Source organism: Dipteris shenzhenensis, chromosome 7 (genome assembly GCF_047967505.1).
Source record: "Dipteris shenzhenensis isolate YYH24624 ecotype China chromosome 7, Dip_SZ_1.0, whole genome shotgun sequence".
NCBI classification, from domain to species: Eukaryota; Viridiplantae; Streptophyta; class Polypodiopsida; order Gleicheniales; family Dipteridaceae; genus Dipteris; species Dipteris shenzhenensis.
In genome coordinates this window covers 31,531,168-31,543,527 of record NC_141602.1, presented here as the reverse complement: position 1 = coordinate 31,543,527, position 12,360 = coordinate 31,531,168, and the positions used below count along the sequence as shown (strand labels likewise).

Here is a 12,360-nt window from a genome sequence, read left to right as displayed (position 1 = left end):
TTGATTTTGGTGTCCACTTCACTTCAAGAGCTTGGAAGCACCTTCATTCTTGAATCTAGAATCATTTCATTGGATTTCTGACTCACTGTGTCAGTTTCTTCGTTTTTCTGCCCAGGTGTTGGAACTCAAGTTTGGAGCAACCATTTGCAGATCTGTCAGTTCCGGTGGACTCAGGAGGTCCTAAAACTTCTATGTTGCTCATCATTCGCACTCCAGTGGAGTTTACAAACAACTCTGTTTTCAAAAACGTTTTTTAGTCCGTGTGTTGGACCCAGTGATTGAGACCACGGTTTCCAAAACCGTCTGTCCCATTGCGTTCCGGATGCCCAAAAACCCCTACCTGTCAGTTCTTACGCGATTCGGTGGAGGATTTTCAAAGTTATAGATCTCTGTGTATTCGATTTCGTCTCTCTGTTATGCATTTTTCATTCTAAGGTTTTGAAACCTTAGATTTATGCCACATGGCAGTGGATAAGTGTTGACTCTCATTTCTCACTCATCGGTTGGGATTTTGGAGTTCCGGCAGAAGAGAGATATTTGCAGATTTTCTTGCTGAGTCTGATTATGCGATGGCGCCCATGTTTTGAGGCATCTCAGGTTCTATTTTCAGTAGCGATCATTACCGTGGGACTATGATTTCTTGAGCATACCTTATGCAGATCACTCTGGTTGTACTTTGAGCAATGTGCGCTCATTCGTGGTGTGCATTGGGTTGCAGTGGATGATTTATAGGCTATTTGGATGCATTGCGGTCCTTATTGGATGCGCTGATAGGTCCAAATTGCCTTGTGGGATGCTATTTTTATAGACACTTTGCACATGGATGCTATTTTATGCTGAGGGACAGCTTTGACACATTGCAGGTGATGCACTAATAGTGCTATGCTCTCTTGGATGAGATATTATTAATGCATATGCCAGTGGACGGTGTTTATGCTTGAGTCATTTGGCACTTATTGGCATTTTGGATTGCCATTGCAGTTGGCATTTTCTTTTGAACCAGATTTGCTCATATGGATGCATAGTATATGCACATGAGTCAGATGCATCTTTTGATGCTTTGAGCTTTGAGTTTTGGTGATATTTCACTCTATTGTGGCATACACATTTGGGTGCACCTAGTATTTAGTGTGATTCTCTCTTACAGGTACTAGCATTTGGGATTTTGTTTCATTTGCATCATGGCATCCTCTTCCATGTCTGAAAAGGAGTTTTTCAGCATTAAAAAGTTTGATGGGGCAAACTTTTCTTTGTGGAAAGAACAAATAAGGGATGTGCTTATTCAAAAGAAGCAGATTAAACTCTTTGCAGGGATTGAAGCTAAACCTACAAATATGTCTAAGGATGATTGGAATGAGTTGGATACATTAGCAAAATCTACTATTAGAGTTCGTCTTGCAGAGTCAGTTTATTTCATAGTAGTAAATGAGCAGACTACGGAAGATTTGTGGAAAAAACTGTGCCACTTATGAAAAGGAAACTGCCTCTAATAAAGTTTACCTCATGAAGCAGATGAAGGAAGGGGTCTCCATTGCTTCTCACTTGAATTAATTCAATATTATTTTCAGCCAGCTTCAGGCTCAGAAGATGAATTTTGATGCGGAGACTAAGGCAATATTTCTCTTATGTACATTGTCATCCTCATGGGATACCTTCCGTACAGCTGCCAGTAACTCTGCACCTGGTGGAGTACTAAAATTTGATGATGTTGTGGGTAGCTTATTGGCCGAGGAGATTAGGCGGAAGTCTATGGACGGCAACAAGCAGGAGGCAACCTTAAATGTGCAAAGGGGCAGTCAGGGGGAAGTCCCAAGAAAGAGGGAAGTCTCGTAGCAAATCCAGTGCACGGAACATTGAGTGTTACCACTGTGGCAAGAAGGGTCATATGAAAAAGGATTGCTACAAGCTGAAAAGAGAGCAAAAGGATAAGAAAAAGAATGCAAATTGGAGTGCAAATCAAAAGGAAGAGAGTCCAAGGGAGGACAAAGGAAAAGTGAAGATCGAGGAGATCAATGGAGTCACACATGATAGTGACAATGACGTTCTCTTCATGTCTAGTTTATCTGCAGAGTTGCTTACCACTTCAGATGATGCATATTCCCAGGATTGGATTTTGGATTCTGGTGCTTCATTCCATGTTACTCCCCATAGGGAATGGTTCTCCACTTATGACAGTGGAAAGACAGGTTGTGTGCATCTTGGAAATGAGGTGACATAAAGTTTTCTTTTGCAAACCACTTCTGGCTTTCAGAGTTGGAAAATCCAGAAGGACTCTATGCTTTTGGCCAGGGGTGCCAAGTGTGGGACTTTGTATCCCTTACATGTATCAGGGGTATTTGATCATGTTGTTGCAATAACTGAGCAGCCAAGAACTTCTTTGTGGCATTGCAGGTTGGGGCACATGAGCCAGAATGGAATGAAACTCTTATGCCGTTTGGGTTATGTACCACATTTGAGTTTCTCTGATTTTGAATTTTGTGAGCACTGTCTCTATGGGAAGCAGACTAAATCAGCCCATAAAAGAAGGGGAAAGAAAGAGTTTGAAAAGCTTGATTTGGTGCATTCAGACGTATGTGGTCCCATGCCTACACGGTCATTAGGCGGGGCTGAATACTATGTGACATTCATTGATGACGCAACTAGGAAAGTGTGGGCTTATGCTATAGCTTGGAAGAGTAATGTGTTCCAGATATTTCAGAAATGGCTGGCCTTGGTTGAGAATCAGTCAGGTAGAACGCTTAAATGCCTAGGGACTGACAATGGTGGAGAGTATCTCTCTCATGACTTTCAGCATTTCTGTGATACACGTGGGATTAAGAGGGAGCTCACATCCCCTCGTACTCCAAAACAAAATCCAGTTGCAGAAAAGATGAACCGTACCATTCAAGAAAGGTTGCAATGCATGCTTTCCAATGCAAGTCTTTCTGGTGGTTTTTGGGCTGAGGCAATGAAGACTGCAGTGCATGTGATCAATAGATCACCTAGTAAGAGTTTGGATGGTGGTATTCCTGAAGAGGCATGGAGTGGCAAGAAGCCCTCTTACTCTCATTTGCGTATATTTGGGTGTGAGGCATATGCACATGTGCCAAAAGAGCTTCGAAAGAAGCTAGATCCTAGCCTAGGGCTGCCATTAATGGCTGCCTTTATGGGGCCAAGGGACCAGCCAACCAGCCCCAAAAGCCCTATAAATAGGGGGTCTCTAGGCCCTCTTTCCTCATTCAATTCTCCCAGCACTTCAGCCTCCTAAAGCTCCTCCTCAGCCCCCTCTAAACAGCCTCACACTCACCCCCAGTGGCCTCTGACCAGCCTTAGCCTTTGGCATCACTTCGCCCTCTGGGAAGGTGTTCATGTAGCGCATCAGACGGGGAGTCGGGACAGCGAACGGAGTAAGGTTTGGGGTCTGTTTCAGCAGCTCTTTTCAGTTATCTCTTACAGTTTTACACAGCTCATTCTCAGCTCTTTATTTCAGTCATCTCTCAACTCTATTATAGGATCTATCAATCCTAGCTTTCACTCTCTCACTCATGTAGTAACCTTGCATTCCGTGGACAGCACAAGCCTCTCCCTTGCCTTGCAGAAGCGTCCTACATCATCAATGTGGACAGCATCAAGGTCTCGGTATTGGTCAGCGTTGCCTCTCATGTCTTTGGGTCTGCTATACGTGTGCATAGTGAGCTCTTCAAAAGTGTGTTTCCGTGCTCTCTCAAAGAGTGTTCTTTGTATTTCTCAGTTCTCCAAGTATAAAGCAAATTCTCCCTTGGTTGGGGGAGGTGCACCTCAATGGGTACAGGGACCCAATCGGTTGTCGACTCTACTCTCTCTCTACCCTCATCTCCTTTCTCTCTCTATGGTAAACAATGCTAATTCCTTGCTAAAGGTTTAAAGAAGGTCTTGCTGTGAATTACACGATCACATTACTTGCAGAAGCGTCCTACATCATCAGTGTGGATTGCTAGCATCAAGGTCTCGATATTGGTTGGCGTCGCCTCTCAAATCTTTGGGTCTACTATACGTGTGCATAGTGAGCTCTTTAGAAGTGCGTTTCTGTGCTCTCTCGAAGAGTGTTCTTTGTATTTCTCAGTTCTCCAAGTATAAACCAAATTCTCCCTGGTTGGGGGAATGGGCCCTCAGTGGGTACAGGGACCCAATCGGTTGTCGACTCTACTCTCTCTCTACCCTCATCTCCTTTCTCTCTCTATGGTAAACAACGCTAATTCCTCACTAAAGGTTTAAAGAAGGTCTTGCTGTGAATTACACGATCAGATTACCGTTGCATATTACCGTTGCATGTTATAGGAGTACAGTCAGGATGCAGCAGATAGAGGCAGCCATACCAGCAGAGTGGATAGATACCCAATCACAAAGTCCACCTGGTTGAGAACATTCACGGGACTGGTATGCCTTTATAGGTTATTGCCTTGCAGGATGCACATGAGAAGACCCTTGTCTTTGATGTTCAGTCGGGAGACAGACTTCTTAGATCTTCAGATGATATTCTTTTCGAGGTTGCTTTCTAGCCTGTTAGGATTGCAGGTTACATGAAGTGGGGCACGGACTCACAGTGGTATCTTGATCCTGACCCTGTTCTCTTGGAACTTTGGTCTTGGAGACTCTGGTTACATGGTGGTTCCCCCATTAGATTCTTGCAGTCGGATCTAGAGGAGTGGGAATGGATTGAGGAAGGGTACCGAGAGAAGAGCATCCCCTTCTTTCGTTTACACAGTCAGAAACGACTTCTCAGATCTTCATATGATATTCTTTTCGAGGTTGCTCTCTAGCCTGTTAGGATTGCAGGCATGAAGTGGGGCATGGACTCACAGTGGTATCTTGATCCTGACCCTGTTCTCCTGGAACTTGGGTCTTGAAGACTCTGGTTATATGGTGGTTTCCCCATTAGGTTCTTGCAGTGGGATCCAGAGGAGTGGGAATGGATTGAGGAAGGGCACCGAGAGAAGAGCATCCCCTTCTTTCGTTACATAGTCAGAAATTCCACGAGATTCCAGCTTAGCAGTAGAGGTTGGAGAATTCTGCAGAGGTGCAAAAAAACTTTTAGAAAAAACTCTGGTTAACTTCACTGCCTTGCGATGAAACCAAGGCATTCCCAAAACTACATCATGATGTTTAAGAGGGGAAATGAAGAAATCCTCATGATCTTATACATGAAGACCGAGCTTCCCAATCAAGGGAGTAACTGGCACAGGGTCCCCATAGAACATCTGGTCAGCATCAAGGGCCCTGCCCAACTCTTCCGTCTTTATTCCCAGCGTTACGGCTAAAACTTTTGAGATGAAATTGTTTGTAGCCCCTAGATCAAACAATATGAGCGCCTGCTGGTCTCTTATCTTGCTCAAAGAAAGTAGCAACTCTCTTTCCTCTAGATTTGTCACTTTGCCCAAAACGTCCGATATTGCTAAAGCCTTTGACATGGTGCAATGGGATTTCATCTCACAAACCATGAAGGTTCTAGGATTTAGGGAAAAAATGCAGCATCTCATTTATTGGTTATAAGCGTTTTTTCTCACCGCAAAACACTAAAAGGGATCTTTCTTGCCTCATGCGTGCATTACCTCTATGACACACCTTACGAGACATGGCACGGACGCAAACCAGAAATTTCTCATATGTGGGTGTTTGGGTGATTGGTTTATGCTCATGTGCCATCTCAGATGAGGCATAAGCTTGAAGACAAAGGTGTAAAATGCATATTCATTGGTTACAACACAGAGAGCAAGGGATACAGGTTGTATCAACCCACCACGGGCAAGGTCATTGTCAGTAGAGATGTTATCTACGCTGAAAATGTGCCTTTACCTTGGCTGGAATGCAAAAGACATCCTACTGTTGATGCCTCAGATGTCTTTGATACATTGTTGCCTCTCTTTCACTCGCCTATAGATATAGAGCAGCGAGTGCAGAGTGTTGTGCCATATACTGCTCATAGAAGGGTAGCTAGCGCTGTAGATTACAGATTTTCTACCCCATGTTCTTGCCCATAACGACATTGACCTTTAACTTTTTTCTGAGATAAGTACGCTTTGCATTGCTGCATCATTGTCCCTTGGTGAAGACAATTTCTCATGTACTTTGATCTTGATACTACAATCAGAAATTGTAGTCCTTTCTATGAGCTAAGCATGGAAGCCACAACTCTTTAAAAACATAATCCATGCTCATACATTGTTGAAATTAGCGTGCCAAGTATCAACAGGGGTTATCTAAGCCACACAGATACTAAATAAAGGATATAGTACGAAGAGAAGCTATATGCTCCCTATTAGTCCATGTTTATCATCTCTTTCAGGAACTGCATCAACTCAACTACGTTGGACAATTTCAGCTTAGTACAACAGTTGAAAATTACTCACCCAGCATTGAAAATTATCGGTGGCAGAAGATAGTAGAAGAAAAGATCTTCATCGAATTGCAAAACGTGTGAGTTCTGGCCCTTGCTAAAAGCGAAAACGATAGTGCCAGCAGCGAGTCCCTGCAGAACAATTAATCATGGATAAACTATGCAAGAAGTATTCTCCAAATGGCACTCACACTCCAATGATGCTCAATTCGCTTGTTGACATTTGCTATACTTGCTCTTAGCAACAAATCGGAGAGTTAACGTAACCGGTACAGGATACTCACAAGGAAAAGCGACGTGATTGATTCATTCACCCATCGGTTCGTATGGAGAAGGTGTCCTATTAACATGGAGAATAAAAGTAGAGCGACTGTCGCGCAGATGGCCGCCACGAGGCTTGGATTTTCTGTGAGCAACATCGCCTGCTCATGAAGTAGAACTTTGAGCGTACGCTTCGCTCCAATCATCGACTCCATCTTGCACACTAAGCTCACACTACTCCAAGAGCAGAAACCACTGTCGAGATTCACAATGCAAGAACGCGGAGGGGAGACGTAACGTTCAACCCATGGCGACAAATATCTAAGGAGTAGGAGCACGAGCTTGCAAAATCAAGCAGCTATTCAGAGTCGAATGAACGTTCGACCATGGCGCAGAACGTAAAAGTAAATCGGTGAACTATACATTATGAGTTTGTCGATCGTCAAACGAATTGAGACGTCGCAAAGCAATTGCGTAGGGGAAAGCAAGCGGAGAGCTGAAAGCCAAAATTGAGAATCCTGGATTGAAGCAACAAGATGAAGCGATATCCAGTTGCTGTGAAGAAAGCTAGATATGGCAAATCCGATGCTGATCCAAGGAAGAATCTTTTGCCGGTTTTGCGGCAAGTTTCAACCACAGGAATACGGGATTGCTCCTGCAAGGAAGCGAATTGCGAGGCTAAATCTCGGCAAGAGAGACAGGAAAGCATGCAATTCGAAAGCGAATTGAAAGATTGTAGATGTGCGATGGGATCAGCGAGCGAAGGTGCGTGGGGAAAGATTGTCGATGTGCGATGGATGTAAGAAGAAAGATGATCGCGAGAAGCAAACAGAAATTAAAAAATCGAGCAGAAAACAAAAGCAGGATAGAGACCGTGAAAGATCACTGGCGAGGACGACGCAGCGTCCAGACTCTTCGGGTTTCCATTAGCTACTTAACCCTCCTCATTAGCACCTTAATTACCCCCCTTAACCTTGCCCGCACAAAATAGCTTGTTCGCTCACCGCCTATCACCTCCCGCCGCGTGTCGTCTTACGGTCGGTTTTACCCCTGCCGCGTCATCGGGCCTTCCACATCAGCACGGCCCTTTTTGCTTCTCTTCGCACACAACGGGGAAAAGAATATACATACAAGCAAATGTAAGTAAAGTATCCATAGCCGTGATGATGGGTGCCGATCTTTTGCTACCGGGTCGTGCCCCTTTTCAACACCGTCTTTCACCATAACTTACACCTCGAATCCACTGCTTGTTCGACAATCTTTATGCACCACAACCCGGCCACTCACCAGCTCGACTTCAAATGTAAGTGGCTCTTGGTTTGCACCTTGTCAAGTCCAATCATGATTATTCCAAGTAAAAGTATAGTAAAAAAACTACTTTGAAAGAGAGAATTTAACAAGGCCCCATGTTGTCAAGTCCAACCATGATTATGCCAAGTACAAGTATAGTAAAAGGTGGACAAAAACTACTTTAAAATAAGAACTTAAAGGCCCCCATGATCTTCTTCTAGATCATAGGTCTCTCTCTCTCTCTCTCTCTCTCTCTCTCTCGATTCACTAGGTATAGTCTTTTTCCTTTTTTTAAAATACTCATAGTAACAAAGCTTGGAAAGATGCAGGCTACCCCATCATGAAATAGACATCCTAACAAGCCCCATCATTTGCCTTGAGGCCTTGTCCCCCCCCTCCCTCTCTCTCTCTCTCTCTCTCTCTCTCTCTCTCTCTCTCTCTCTCTATCTATCTATCTATCTACTTCGCCTCTCTCTGTCTATCTATCTACTTCGCCATCCATATGCTCCACACACACATAGAGACACACATACACATACACATACCTCTACTTTACCAACCACATCATATTCAAGGCTATATACACACACGCGCGCGCATGAGCTCACAAATGCAAACATGCACGCCACTTAGGTAGAATTGACTCCATCTTGTTTCCTCAATGATTTACTCATGTACATATAAGTTTTGCATGCTACACTACTAGAACTTCAAACTATCGTATTCAAGGCTCCAATGTACTTTGGATCAAATCTATGGTATACACTTGAATTCTATGTCTCAACGTCATGATTGGGTTGTGTGTAGCATTAGCCTTCAAGCATAGAGAAAAAAGTATATGTCAAATTGGAGTTTTCTTAAAGAGTCGTGAATCTCCAAGGGGAAAATAGAAGGAGCTTGAAAGTACGACAATATCACTAATATTACTCTATTATCTCAACAGCTAATACCCACTCTACATCATAATACTTCAATTGCATAATATAAAAAAGAGAAGCAATTCAATCTACCAAAGTTATACTTTTTTGGCTTGCCCTGAGGGGTAGACTTAGCAACGGCGGCAATTCGGCAAAGCCAAAAATCGGATTATTTGGTATTTTTTTGGTCTTGAAATTTTGATTGGTCCACGTGTACTATTGAAGTGCCACTTAAATACCTCTACATGTCAATGCATGCAAAACAATCACAAATATCTCTCCCGTCTCTCTCGTCCACACAGTTTTTGTTTGTTTCTTTGCCGAAATCCGTGATGTAGCCCTCCCGTCGATGCGCGCAAGCTTCTTCCTCTTGTCGTCCAATTGTCCATGGTGTGCTTTGTTGGTACTCTCCTCCTGTCGATGGAAAATTAATGCTATACAATCAATGGTCTAGTGGCAATCCTGGATGCATCCTTCCATCGTCGGATTAATCTACGAATTTTCCATGCTGCATCGCAATCAAACTTGTGGTCTGCTTCTGATTCGTATAAGAGGATGTCGTTATTTCCCTTTTTCGTTCGGGTTTCTACTCATTCTGATTCCTATAGGAGGATTTAATCAATCTGTGCATTGAATTGAGGAAGGTTTCGGCAAATTTCGGACGTTGGTTAACAAGGCTTCATTTGGCGCCGTCCACCCTGGCGAGAATTAAGATTGATTAATACGATATTAGCCGTGCGGAATCTAACGTGTTCTTCGTGTTGGCTAGCGCGAAAACCTTGCAACGTTGCAACTAATACATTTATATCTATATAAGGGATTAGAATTGCATGTTTCATATTGTTTTCTGCATCTTCGTCGTAGTCCTGCGAATAAGTGAAATGGCCCGTTCGACCAATGACATGGATACAGATAGCTCTGCTTTTGTGAGAGGTTTGAAGAGAAGTTTGTCGTTGCTGACGTATTTTGCTTGATTTTTTCTACGTCTTTCATTATTTCTTTCATTCTTCTATCTCACAACTTCTTGTCGATTGCAGGACTTGAGAAGGTTTGTCCAAACATATTGCAATCTGGTTGTACAATCTGGTTGTACTCTAGTCCTTGCAAAACTGTGCGCTTTTGAGGAAACACAAAAACTCGAAACTTCATCGAATGCAATCGAAGGTATGTGCATGTCACCGTGTTTGTAGCGATGTTGACGGTGGCCACTGGTAGCAATACTATAGTAACGTTTGAAAATAAGGTTTGGAAAAATGAGCAAGTGACTCAATTCTAGCATGCACACAGTACGCCCTCTCCTCTTCTACACAGAGTCATGCTTTCTCGTCCTTTGAAACGCAGATTGTTGACTGTGGTTTCTTTTGTCTTCTCTGCTCTCAATTGTGTAGACTCTTCCTTGCTCAACAAGTCCTACAAGGATCATTGTTTGCAGAGGCTGTCCTCACTTGGGCACACAGACTGTATAACGTTCAGTCCATCTTTTCATTTTATATTGAGGCCATCTCCAAACACGTAACTCTATCTTCTAATTACCATTTTCAATTTATATTGAGGCCATGTCTTAACTTCTGCGAAACATGTAACTCTATCTTCTAATTACCGTGCTTGCTTTCCTACATGCTTTCTCTCTTAAGTTTTCGTGCCTTCTCTTTTAATGTGTCACTGTTTTAGCTGAAATTGAGGTGTCCCTTTAGTTTTTAATCAGAACATAGTGTATTAGATTTCGGTAAACTGCAATTACATTTTCATATGAGTTTGTATTTTTTTTTCAGAACATAGTGTATTAGATTTCAGTAAACTGCAATTATAGTTTCATATGAATCTGTATTTTTTTTTTCTTTTTGAAAAGAGTTTGTTGATTAGATAGTGTGTGTTAGGGTTGCATGCTTCTTCCATGTGTTCTTATGCCGAAAATAATGCTTCTCCTCCTAGTCCAAGGTCTACTCCAATGGTGTTAGGTACTTCAAGCAAGTTGCCAAGAGAGAATTTTTCAAAGAATTCTCCAATCAAGAAAACGCCACGATGATCGTTGAAGAGCTCTTTCCTAGAAGCAGCTCAAGAAGCTTATGCACAAGGTAAATGCATGAATTTCTTTTCATATTTTAATCTTAAATTCAAAATAGTGTTTGATTAGGTTTTTTGTTTTCTTTTGTGTAGTGAAGAACCTACTTCATGATAACCCGGACTATGTTAGTTTTAAGTCCACGATAACCTCGGTAGTGAAATGGACTTCATCAAAAAAATCAAAACATGAGGAGCGAAAAATTGCCTAACCCAAAAAAGAGAAAGTTGATGTTATTGTGATAGATTAGTTAGGATAATGTAATTTCGCAAGATTCTACATGTTCCCATTAGACCATATTTGAAAGACTTGCTTATTATTGCATATGAAGAAGTTTTATATTTCATATGTTATATTATTTCATTTGTGTTTTTTTATTAATAACAATCATTATGAACATATTATTTAAATTTGAAGGTCTAAAAAACATAGAAAATGTATAAGTAATTAGATTGAAATTTTGTTGAATCTTTCTTTGTTAATATTTTAGAATTTGAAAGTGATGTGAAAGATATAGAAATTCCAATTGCAAAAAATTTATTTTACTCATAATACATTGAGAGGAAATAGCATCTCATTATTTTAAATATTTGTCTTTGTAGCAAGTAAGCAATTGATATGCAAGGAAGACAATGATGAGGCTAATTCTCATAGTGAGCTTAAAATTGCAAATAACTTGCACCCGCCACCTCATTCTTTCCCATTGAATACTAAAGCAATCATTCCATCCAAGGATAACTTTGTAGGGGGGGAAATTCATTGGTATCTCTTACCATTACACAATTGTCAGATTGTACTCCTCAGAGATTCGTATTTGAGGGGAAATTGCTTTGTAAGTATGAAACTTACGAGGTATTAAATCATAAGTACCAACCTCCTAGAAAGGGGATTTTACCGATAAGCTTTTCTCACACATTGTTACTTTGCTAATTCCTTCCACATACATAGACCAATTTGTAAATTTTTTGCAAGTTGGCGAATTCTATAGGATAGAAGGTGCAAGCGTTGTATTGAAAGGTGGAACTGAGGGTGGGACATCTAGATTTTCTTTGCTTCTTGATGCTACTACATGCATCATACGAGGAGAGCATTTTGAAGGCAATCTTCGTTTGGAACCCGATCATACCCTCTGCACTTATGTCAATTGGGCTTTAGAGATGATTAACTTTGGGAAGCACAACATAGCAAGTGTGACGGGGACAGTTGCAATTGTCATCATCAAAATTGCAAATGAAGAAGGAATGGCCGATCAAATAATTGTTGCAAATGGACCACGTGATCAAGACAGAGCTGCATTAAGTCCATAGTGTTAATTTGATTTGTTTCCCAAATGCAAAGTTATCATTGAAAATTTGACCTAAGTTCCATCACTTTTGTTTTGTAGCTATCCTTTGTGAATGAAAGGAAACCTACACTTAACTTGTACAAGAATTTCATGATGAAGGCCTTGTTATGTACATCTTGAAAAACATATCTTT

General features: G+C 41.7%; 1 protein-coding gene across 3 annotated transcripts in view; it reads right to left on the bottom strand.

Moving 5' to 3' along the window:
* Window positions 1-7,507, bottom strand: part of LOC147900226 (sodium/hydrogen exchanger 1-like) — a 73,711-nt gene extending 66,204 nt beyond the window's left edge. Inside the window, exons 1-3 of one of the 3 annotated variants that reach the window (XM_087377560.1) lie at window positions 7,487-7,507; window positions 6,637-7,268; window positions 6,366-6,484 (exon numbers count right to left, since the gene is read on the bottom strand). In XM_087377560.1, coding sequence (XP_087233686.1) covers window positions 6,366-6,484; window positions 6,637-6,828 — 311 coding nt within the window. In that variant the 5' untranslated portion in view covers window positions 6,829-7,268; window positions 7,487-7,507. Of the gene's footprint in view, window positions 1-6,365; window positions 6,485-6,636; window positions 7,438-7,486 lie in introns of those variants that run through there. The other 2 variants (XM_087377561.1, XM_087377559.1) reach the window with 2 other exon arrangements.
* Window positions 7,508-12,360: the final 4,853 nt, after the last annotated feature.